This window comes from Misgurnus anguillicaudatus, chromosome 2 (assembly GCF_027580225.2).
Source record: "Misgurnus anguillicaudatus chromosome 2, ASM2758022v2, whole genome shotgun sequence".
In the NCBI taxonomy this organism is placed as follows: domain Eukaryota; kingdom Metazoa; phylum Chordata; class Actinopteri; order Cypriniformes; family Cobitidae; genus Misgurnus; species Misgurnus anguillicaudatus.
The window spans coordinates 28,260,235-28,272,164 of record NC_073338.2 but is presented as its reverse complement, the minus strand read 5'-3'; the positions used below and the strand labels follow the sequence as shown (position 1 = coordinate 28,272,164).

At 38.5% G+C, this 11,930-nt stretch overlaps 2 protein-coding genes across 3 annotated transcripts; one reads left to right on the top strand and one right to left on the bottom strand.

Moving 5' to 3' along the window:
* The first annotated feature begins 5,199 nt into the window (after positions 1–5,199).
* Positions 5,200–7,273, top strand: LOC141348989 (uncharacterized). The gene is made up of 3 exons (XM_073876084.1): positions 5,200–5,867; positions 5,969–6,104; positions 6,236–7,273. Exons 1-3 carry the CDS (start codon positions 5,284–5,286, stop codon positions 6,986–6,988), a joined length of 1,473 nt encoding a protein of 490 aa, XP_073732185.1. The 5' UTR covers positions 5,200–5,283; the 3' UTR covers positions 6,989–7,273.
* Positions 7,274–7,400: 127 nt separating this feature from the next.
* LOC129440816 (uncharacterized) lies at positions 7,401–10,042 on the bottom strand. Of its 2 annotated transcripts, XM_055200358.2 has the most exons (4): positions 9,825–10,039; positions 9,053–9,247; positions 8,662–8,738; positions 7,401–8,451 (listed from the first exon to the last, which is right to left on the bottom strand). In XM_055200358.2, the coding sequence occupies exons 1-4, from the start codon at positions 9,921–9,923 to the stop codon at positions 7,479–7,481; spliced, it is 1,344 nt and encodes a 447-aa protein (XP_055056333.2). In that variant the 5' UTR covers positions 9,924–10,039; the 3' UTR covers positions 7,401–7,478. The 2 variants fall into 2 exon arrangements, with proteins under 2 accessions (XP_055056333.2, XP_055056334.2); XM_055200359.2 differs by lacking the exon at positions 9,053–9,247 and having other exon boundaries at positions 9,825–10,042.
* Positions 10,043–11,930: the final 1,888 nt, after the last annotated feature.

Below are 11,930 nucleotides of genomic sequence, written 5' to 3'. Positions count from 1 at the left end.
CCTGTATACAGTGAATGCATGCTGAAATTATTGTTGCGTGGCTACATAAGTTTAAGCATATGTGATGCATTGCGCGATCGGTCTGACTCGCGTGAGAGAGAATAACTTCCTTATGCTAAACTCCAATAAAACAGAGATTATTATTATTGAACAAAATATGTCAGATTACAAGTTGCCCATATATGATTGCACTGTGGTGCCGTTTTTTGGTACACACACCTGTAGTGCATGCGTGTGTGTCAAGGGGTTCTTTTTTAATCTAAACTGTCCTGCAATTGAACGTGAATACGTTTACTCCTTAAAAACATCAAAGCTAAACATCATATCTAGTCAAACCGCATAACGACATCGCTACAAATACAGTATGGGATTAAAATCAGCGGAAGCTATGTTACCTTGTTTTATCGACGCTTGGTGAAACAACAGTGGATGTTTTCAGTTCAGATGCTGAATGTAATGATCCCAAACTTTAGACAGTCTCTCTCTGCCGTTTATGGACATATTCGCTCCGCCATCGCGCCAAGTAAATTCAAAATGAACCACGCGCTATGATGTGCTTCCTGAACATTGAACAACGGTCCGTGTGAATCAGATCTTGGCGCGTGTAGTGCGCGTCATAGGAATTTAACGAGGCTTCGAGGCAGAATTTTTGCCTCGAGGAATTTTTTGAATCGAGTAAATCGAGTAACTCGATGAATCGTTTCAGCCCTAGCTCATAATCATAGAAGAACCGTTTTTAGTGCCATATAGCACCGGTGAAGCACCAGTGAAGCACCTGTGTAGAACCATATAGTGCTTTGTAGAACCATATGTGGTGCTATAGTGGTGCTATATGGCCCCTATATGGTTCTACACAGGTGCTACACAGGTGCTTCACCGGTGCTGTATGGCACTGGGAACGATTCTTCTATGATTACGATCCAAAGCAACAGTTTTGGTTCTATATAGCACCGTTTGTTTTTTTAGAGTGTAGCCAGAGAGAGAAAAAATAATTGACAGTACAATAGAGATTCAATTTCAACAAACCACCATCATTGCGATCAGTGTTTGCATTTCATCAGCTCATTTGCACTTTGAGGGACACACCCAAAAATGGCGCATTTTTGCTCGCACCTACAAAGTGGCAATTTTAACATGCTATAATACATTATCTGTGGGGTATTATGAGCCTAAACTTCACATACGCACTCTGGGGACACCAAAGACTTATTTTACATATTTTTTTTAAATCTCATAATATGACCCCTTTAAGAGGTACAGAGGTTTTGGGTGTCAGTGGGATTTATTAGACTTGTATGAGCAATGATTACTCTGATTGCCTATTGTTTTGTCGCTTGTATATTTCAGAGAGCTGCACACGTGCCAGAACCGCATACTTGGATTCATAACTTTACCTCAGAAATAGGCATCTCCTGAATGTCAACGTTCCATCCCCCACTGTATTACCTATTAAGTACATTCAAACAACCCCCTCGCGCATACTCCCTTCCCCCATATGCACACCCTCCCCCTTCCGCTGTGCAGTTTGATCTATGTGAATATATATACATCACAAATCTATATCTATCACACATGCACACACACACACACGCACGCACACTACTATTAAACAGTGCGTATAATAACTTCAAGATTTGGCCAGATAATTCATGCAGACCACAGGCCTATGCTCAAACACTTACATACATTTTTATCTATAATAATCATTTAAAAACCATACAGAACAAACACAGCTAACTCTCGTTTATTGACACATGCTTTTCAAAATGCTTTTTAATGTATAGATAATCTGTTTTAAATATGATGCCGAAAAAAATATGAAACATTTTGCTGTCTTATCTAAATATGTGCTGCTGTTACTGTATAATAAAAAGCATGAATATAATGCATGCATTTATTTTGATAATCACATATGGGTTTAACATAGATTTTATTTCGTGTATGTTAAATAAGGAATAACATTTCACCATGTGCGATAGCAGAGATACAGTATGATGTTGGGACATGTTTTATACAGACAGTGTCTTATTTCACTGAAACAGTGAATGCATCTCACCTACAGTCTGTGGGTAAGGTATCATCACTGCATCAGGGTGCATACATCATATCATACATTCAAATTTATTCTACTTCGTTCTTCTACTGTTTCCTTCTCTTCCTTTTTTTTGATGAGCTCTGTTACATAAAAAACTGCATCTAACACCAAATGTAATCTTCCCCCACTGCTTAACCACTCACCCACCCACACATATACATACACTTTTACACACACAAACACACACATGCACACACACACACACACTTGGTGATCTGTCTGTCTTTCAATAGATGAATGTCAAGTAGTGTACATTGAATATATTTGCACTTTCATTGCTCAGGGGCCATTCTGCAACCTTTTTCCTTCTCCATAAATCTCATCATTATTTAATGCATTTGTTTGCCAGCGCATTTTCTCGCATATTCAATGACAAGTTTATGTCATACTGGTTCGAAGCTTGTTTTGGTCAGCACTTTAGTTAATGTGGAGACTATCTCAGTACAGTGCTACACCAGTTATTTCATTCAGACCTTATGCTTACATCATGTTATTGGCCTTTTTGCATACAGTATGGTAAAACAAAAAATTTTTCTGGGGGAAAATTAGAAATAAAAAGTTTGTTAAACTACATCATTACATTTAGCATTTGTTTGATTACCAAACCTTGTGACATCAATATCAATAAGTCACTTAAGCAGTGAAATATCTCACACATGTCCATGTGTTATTTCACGCACCACATGTATGTATGTATGTACTGTATGTATGTGTGTGCGATGCGTTAGACAGAAATTGATTGTGCCGGCAATGACAGCCTGTCCAGTTCTCTGTTGATATCAACCCTTTTTGACTCCCCTGCTTCTGATTTTCACATCCGTCACCAAGACAACCAGATTATTTTGAATCTATCAGATCAAATTCAATTTTGCTTTTGATTTTGGATCGGGAAGTCTCTTGCCTGTCACATGGTGTAGACTGAAGACACTGCCTGGAGACTTAAGAATATGACAGAGCTGCTATTTTACACTAGAGCGAAAAGTTTATTTCTAGGGTTTTGCTGTTTTCCTGAACCTGAGGCCAGAACAAAGAGTAGATAATATATGCTGATGGTTTTCAAAAATAATTCAAAACAGAAGGTAGGGAGTACTTTCAGCTATTCAACACGCCATATGCTATCTCTATTTCACTTTTTATCACTAGTAGGTTCAATTACGTTTTTGTTGTTTCACATTTTATTATTAGATACCGCTCAGATGCCACATTAAAGCTTATTAGACTTGTGCTGTGGCATTATGTCACTGACAGTTTTTGGTGACTGACTTGTGTATGCGCAGCTGTCTGCACAAACCACACTAGTTTGTGCAAGTGTGTGGGTGTGTGTATCTGTATGCAGGTTTAGGAACATTTGTATGCTTTTGTGTGCACGTATATGTCTGTTCGATATTTTGTTTTCTTGGATCAGGAAAACAACAACAACAGTAATATTATAAAGAGAGAGCAACAAATGCATTACAATTTTATCAGATGGAGGATGTGGTATCATATTTCTAACACAGATGCTGTAACATTATCATACATTTTTATAAACATTGCTGTATGAAGGACAACACAATGTATAGCAAACTGAATGTCTGCATTATAAATAGCCGTATAGTAGCTTGAAACATTAGGGGTCCAGTAGAGCGCCCTATGCGTTACAGATACAGATGAAGTTTGTCATTGGTTCATTAGTTCTTATTAGAGAGACTGCTTTATCATCCATCGCTCACTCTGGTAGGTCCTCATTCATATGCATTCATAAAAGCCCTGAATAAGTTGACGTAACAAAGCTAATTTTGTATTCTTGGTGTGATTTATCTTTATTCTAAAGATATCTCACAATGGAAAGTATGCATGAGGTATGGGTTTAGCTCGTATTGATGTATTATAGCCAGTATTTTAGATACACGGTGCAAGGGGAGGGTGAGGGGTGCTCGGGCTCATAAGCAGTTTGTTCCACTGGGTTTCATTCTATTCTTTACAGTCTGATCTGACCCCATTGTCACAGTCGCAAACATACAATAAAACGAGCGTGCCCCACACAGACCCACATACCCACAAATACTGCAACCATCAGACCACACCTCACACTATCACTACACACACAGCAAAATGATCTTACTACACACACGCAGACACACAAACAGCTGAACATGGCACAAACCACACACACTCAACGCTTGAGCGCTCTAACACAATGACACAATGAGATTGATTCAGCCTCTTAAAGCGGCACATCATCATTAAATTAAATAATGTCACAGGGCCTCATGGAAAATAGATTCTCTCTGGCATCCTCTTCATCATTCTCAGACCAAATACATTCCAGTTCACTCTGTGTGCTCTTCCTCATCTTCAACTGGAAAAGCTTAAAGTGGAACACAAAATCTCCAATATAAGTACTTTGTAATGTTGAGTCAAATTTGAAAAGAATGATAAATCATTTAGCTCATCTTGATGGTTTAATAAAATATACTCTGCACGACCTTGTAAAGAGGCCAAAAACTGGACCGATTTATATATATATATATATTAGATGGAGATACGATAAGATTATGACAGCACAGGCAGTATTAAAAAACCACAATATTCTAATATATATATTTTTGGCCATCTAATATATATATATATATATATATATATATTAGATGGAGATACGATAAGATTATGACGGCACAGGCAGTATTAAAAAACCACAATATTCTAAATCAAATTAAAGTATTTCAATTTTATTGCGACTTTTTAAATTATGTCTACCATAAATGCCTGTACATAAAAAATCTGTGGATAATGTATAAAGACTTTGTAGACAGAAATGCCACCCATTCAGAAGTAATAACAGATGTACAGATTATTTTACAGACATCTAAAAATATGTAAAGTTGTTCTCAAAGATATTAGGAACTCAACTTTTATCGAGTCACTTAAACAAAACATTTTAAAAAATAGATTTTTGGAGTCTCACAAACTTTGGATGGCAACAAAGTGTCATGGTTTCAGAAACAGTATTGGTTACACATGTTCATTGTAATGTTCAATTAGATGTCTTCTTCAGACCCCACGTTCTATGTGAAAAATTGCTTCATTGCATCTTCAAGATCTGTGTAATTCACTACTTGCACGTAGACTCGTGACGTACTTCCGCTTTGAAGTACTAGCGCTCGCTGAGTTCCGGTTGTCGGCCATTGTTTTGGAATTTGGAGGAAATGTTCAGAAAAAAGTGTGTTTATAGATTTCAGAGACAGCAGAAGGTATACAGCGCACACTGCTGTGTTCCGCTGTGTACATCTTCGGCTAAATTTAACGGAACTTTAAGTTTTCACGGTTTTCCTGCAGATGTCGACCTTAGAAAACGGTGGCTTGTGAACATACGCCGAGACGATTTTTGTCCTACCAGCAATTCTAAGGTTTGCAGTAAACATTTCACCAGTGATCAGATTATTGAACCGCAAACACCAGAGGCACGGAGAAAGTTAGTAACTGGCGCTGTGCCAGTGCTCTTTGCCTGGAATGATTACTCGGTTAAAGCATTGCGGCCCGGTGTGTGGGATAGGAGAGAGAGGCCTGCCGAAGTGGTTTCCGCTGAACCTGTGCCCATGGACGTAACGATGGATCATGATTACTGTAGCATTCCCGATCCCTCTTCATTAGACCTGGCATGTGCTAAAATAGAAGAGCTCTCCAAAAAAGTGGAGGAGATGCAAAAACAGCTACATGAGTTACACGTTCAGCGTGATTTCGGATTGGAGCGGTTTGCCGGCTCAGATGAGGATATCAGATTTTACACAAGGTAAATCTAAAGATATAGATGTGATTACATATACTCAATTTTAGATGCATGTAAACAATTAGTAAATCCTAATGTATTCAGTATAAGACTTCTGCTTACAGGTTTCCCAGCTACCGTCACCTGATGTCATTCTGGTGGCTAATCGAGCCATCCGTACACAAAATCATTCGTGTGTCCAGATCTAAATCTGCTGCTAGAAAGCATGAAGATATCACACGTGTACTGCCACCATCAGAGGTAGGTTATATACTTGCATGCACACAATAAGTGACTGTACATGTACAGAACACAGTACAGGGCAATATTTACAATGTGTTACCTATATGTTTTTATGCAAACTTACATTTCATGCATGTTTCATTTTCCAGAGACAGCTGCTGCAGCCAATCGATGAGTTTTTTCTTTTCCTTATCTACCTGTCAGCTGGTCTAAAGGAGAGAGACCTGGCACATCGATTTCATATGCATCCTTCCACAGTGAGCAGAATAATTTCAACGTGGACAAACTACCTCTATACACTGCTCGGATCAGTGTGTGTGTGGCTTTCAGCAGCTGATGTGAAATCTAACCTCCCTGAAGAATTCACCGATTTCCCAGACACACAGGTCATCATTGACTGCACTGAAATCAGATGTCAAACACCATCCTCACCACTACTACAAAGTGAAATGTACTCAAATTACAAATCTCACTGCACAATGAAAGGCCTCATTGGAATAGCTCCTCATGGACCAGTGACATTTGTTTCTCAGCTTTATGCTGGGTCAATCAGTGACAGGGAGATCTTTAAACAGTGTGGGATAACCAAAAGATTGTCAGAAGACATGGCAGTTATGGTTGATAAAGGCTTCCTGATTAGTGACTGTGTCCATTGTAAAGTTTACTGTCCACCATTTCTCTCCAGGTTAAAGCAGATGCCAGCACATCAGGTGAAAGAAACACAGGCAATAGCGAGACTGCGTGTGCACGTGGAACGAGTCATCAGGAGGATCAAACAAAACAAACTTTTTGATGGTGTCATCACACTTTCCCACAGTGTTAACATTAATCAACTTTTTACAGTTGCATGTCTGTTGTCAAATTATCAAAACAAGGCATTAGTAAAGACATGGATCAAATGAGATCTCTTAGATGACTTTGAGTACTGGTATGCTATATTTCACATGTATGATTGTATCTCAGTGATACTCAAATCTGGCTCCTGAGATCCACTTTCCTGCAGAGTTTAGCACAAACCCTAATCAAATACACCTGAGCATGTTAATTAATGTCTTCAGGGTCATTAGAAAAAAACAGTCAGGTGTATTTGATATGGGTAAGTGCTAAACTCTTCAGGAAAGTGGATCTCACGAGCCAGATTTGAGTATCACTGCTTTAACTCTTACATTAAAAATGTCAATGTTAACTCCGAACACGTTTACCAAAAAAAAGTCCATGACAAGCAAGACCAATGAAACCCTCTGAACAAAACTGACACCGTACAAACAAGAAAATGGATTTGAACACAAGAAACAGAAACAGACACCGTACAAACAATAAACATTTATTAAAATACGTCTGAGTGCTATTTTACACAGTTATGTAATTTCTCTGATGACTTTAAAATATCAGTTACTTTTTCATTGACAAATATTTAGGCATGTATGTGTAAAAGTAAAAATAATCCACCTTCTCTCTAATAACTTTGTGCACTGAAGTGTCACTGTAGATACGCTGGACAAAATAATCATCCTGGGCCCACACCATGAAATCACACCACTGCATTCCTGAGACCAGTAGCTGTCCCTGCACTTGGTAGTAGTATGCATGGCTCTTTTTTAGGGTGAGAAACCCATTGTCCATTTGCAAATATTTGCAGTCAAAAATGTTTTTGACATTGGGGCATTTAATTTCAACAAGTCCAAATTGAGGACACTCAGTGGGATCAAAAATTACACCATCAGGGGATGCACCAAGCCAAGGAGCGTCTGGATGGATGATTAAACCACAGGGTGAGTAGTTAACATTTTTCAGTTTGCTGTATTCCACTGTTACCTCAGACTCCATTTCAGCACCTCTTCTCATCTCTGCCGTCTGTCGGGTTCCTCTGATGATTCGCTCTGCGAGGGACTCTGCAGAGCTCAGACCCCTCACGTGACATATCTCCCGAAACCTGGAAGCCGTTACTCTTGATCTGCGAAGCTGATGCCAGTCGGGACAAGAGCTTTGCTCACGTGTAGCCTCTTCAATTTTCTGAGCCATATCTAACTGTGTGTTTAGACTTTGAAGATGTAAGAGCTCCTCCTCAGTGCAAACAAACATGCAGTCAGATGGAGCAAGGTAATGTCCTTCAAGAGGCAAAGGCGGAGTTGATGGGGCATCATGTAGTGTGATGTACCGTGATGTTAAAACAGGCTGCTGGTTGGACAATATGCTTCCTTCCTGGACCAACCCAAATGCACTCTCTACAAGTGGCTTGTCAGGTGACATGTTCATGGTGGTAACCAGTGGCTTGTCCTCCTGGTTGTATTCTGCATATGCCTCCTCAACTCTAAACATACATGGATCAGGTAAAAGGCCCACCATCCCTCTGTAGAGTCCACTTCTGTAGGGAAATATTTAGCTTAAAAATTGTTGTTGCTAACTTTACATTTGTTATTGTTCTAATTACTGTGTCTACTTTTTATACTCTGTATTTTTTTAATGCATAATAAATCTTTGCAGCATTTAATTGCAAGACTTAGTGCTGTTAATCAAATTATCTTTGTCCTAAGCATCCTTGTACTAACTAAAAAAAAATGGTTGCTGAACTTACCTCACTCCACCTTGTGCAGTACGATTTGCTACAGGTTTTGTGATGACCATGGCATTGATGGGGCCTGGTTTCACACCCTGACAGACAAATGTAAGTATTAGAGAGAATAAAAAGCTGAAACTAAAAACATAGAATGCACGTAAAAAACAGGTTCTATATAAAATACCCTACATAATGTTAACCATATTCTGTGAAAATATAACCTTGATATCTGTAATATTTACTGAATAAGAATGTCAAATATTGAAATTATGGTGAATTAATTAAATGGGTGAAATTTAACTTTGATGCTCCTGATCTCAGAAATTCATTGAAACTTTAGTCTAAATTTCATAATGTCACATACTGTGAATATACAGTCTTATAAATAAGGCTCGGATTTTAAAATTACCAGTGTTCGTGGTTTATGCCAGGATTGTTCTCTTTCAGTGCAGCTAAGCACAGGGGGTACAACATGTAAATTAAGCTGTGAATAATGAGCACTTTGAAAGAGTAAGGCAACAGTGTGATTGCACAAAGCAGTGCCTGCCACACATGAACACTTGCTTTGTGTGAGCACCACAGGTGAGGCATCCCTGAGTCCAACCTATAAATACATATATAATTATTAATTTGCATTTATTACCCATAAAGTCCAAGTTAGTAGCATGTTAATTTTAGTAGAACAATAACGAGGTGGCTTTGCAGGAGCAGATTACTCTATGGCTACTTAATCTGGGTTTATGTAATACTTAATCTTGGAACCATACATAATATACAGACAATATTATGATTCTTCTGCAAAACCTCCTTGTTGTTGAATACTTAAAAAACGTGAACACATTAACATTTGAACACACATGAACATTTGAACACATTTGAACGCTCATGAACATTTGAACACATTTGAACGCACATGAACATTTGAACACCTGAACTGGGTTTGGAGAACGGTAAACCCTATGTCTCTAGCATTACGTTACTATTAAATTGTGTGGTGCCTCATTCTTCCTCATTGACCTGTAACACAAAGCTCTAACGCTGACTTCCCCTGTCAGCCTGTCTTTATTTGATACTGATAACAATAACACAAACACACACCATGAAAACAACAAAAACATTTGTTTGTTAATAGTTAGCTAACAGTTAGCATTGGCAAATAATAGACATTCAAAGTTGCTTACCTTCGTAATCGTGTATATACGAGGCTGCGTATAATTTAAAGCCTTTCTCCAGCTTGCTGGATGGAGCTGTGGTGGATTTTTTGCAAATGCGATGCACATCGGTAACGTTAATCTTAGGGAGATCCTGGAGACAGCGGGTGTAGAACGTAGCCATTGCTAAACCGGAACTGACTGAGCCTTATTGAGAAGAACGCGGAAGTAGTAGTGCAAGTAGCGTATTGCTTCAGTGTGTGTATACTATTTGTTACAAGCACGTTTCCAAGCATGAATTGTGTTTTTGTATGTTGTGCTATAATTCACACTACATAGATGGACGCATTGCATTTCTTTTTTTTTTTTTTAGATATTTCTGGTATTAAGATTATATATAATTTTAGAATAAACTGAATCCTGCTGTCATTTAATTGTTTCAAGACATTTACGCACTACATTTGGATCATAATTCTTCTGGCCCGAAGTCTGTACAGATTTGAACAGGAATATCTTAGTGTTTATAATTTTATAAACATAAATTAATAATAAAAAATCTTCCCCACAAGTACCTTAAAATAAACACCACTGAATGATTTTTAAAAATAAAAGTGTGTATCTTTAAATCTGACACTGATATTACAATGGTCAGCATAGGGGCCTTATACACCCAGCGCAATGCAGCGCAAATTGCGATGCAAGTGTTTTTTGCTAGTTTCAGCCCTTTGCAGTTGTCATTTTCACGTTTAGCGCAACTTTGTTTAAATAGCAAATACATTCGCGCACATTTTTGCACACATGGGTTCTGGTCTGAAACAAGATGTGTTCAGGCGCATTATTGGCGCGTTGCTATTTGAGGCAACCAAAATAGACTATGCCATTAACCAACTAAAACCTGCTCTAAAGTCTAAAGTTAGTGGTGCATTTTATTTTTTTTAAATGCTACACCACATATTTATTGTATATGATAACTTTGTATCTGTGGATATGGTGAGATGAAAACCGTTTTAAAGTAATGCTTTTCAAAACACTCACGACGCTGTCCGAGTTTTGCAAAGTTTCGGCTCTCCACACGTTTGTAAATTCTGTATCTCCTGTTTGTTACAAATAAATAGCCTGGGTGCCAGCCGATCTTAGCCCCGCCCAACACTATTTGAAAAACGGGGAAGATCGGTCTGGGGATTCACCGTTTAGGAGCTACTATGCGAATACCAAAACCGGCCGACGAATCAAATTGTGAGGGCGGGCTTTTTACGATGATGGACAGATGATCAACAGTAACGTATCAACCACATCACCAAAGAGCGCGTGTGTTCAATCTGTTTACAATGAAATGGCTGCCACTGGTGAATTCAGATGTGTGGATTCTGACATTGAGTCTGTTCTAAAAGATATCGACAGAGCATTGATTTAAAAAGAGTAACAGAGAAACACGATCAAGGCATTTGTTTATGTTTTCGCCGTCCTTCCTATGGAGGACAAAGTTAAAGAAGCAACTGAAATGGGTATCATGGCGATGCAACTCGGCGTGCACGACGAGATGGATATAATTAGCGGTCGTTGCCAGCTTCTTTTCGGAAGCCTGGAATCGTGACTGCTGAATAAGTGGAGGGACATGCAATATTTTTCAAGCCAACGTAATGGGTAGCTATCGTCGTGGATGAAGTTCACCTAACGTACAAATGGTAAGAGATAGTCTTACTGTATGACTTAGTAAATACTTAATGTTGTGATATAAATTAAATGTTGTAAACATAGTAGGTGTTGATGTACCTTCGCTAACTCAGACTTAGTATAATTACAATGATGTTAGTATCATTGTAGTGAAATTACTAGCAGTTCGGTCAGGCTGCTAAAGACACCATTTCAACATAAGTCACACACTCCGTTGCTCTGATTGGTCGTATGTCTATCCAATTGAGTGCAGAGGCATTTTTCGGTTGAGACACGCCTCATAATTTTAGCTCAATGGAGCGGTATCAGACTCAAATTCTGACTAGAATTGAGTATGACAACGTCAGGCTAACAAATAAAGTTTTTTAGAGTGCAAATCTTTTCCTGCATATTTGTAAATTATTCTTTGAGATTACAATGTTCATGTTGGCAAGGGTTTCCCAAATCTTACCCTGGAGTGCT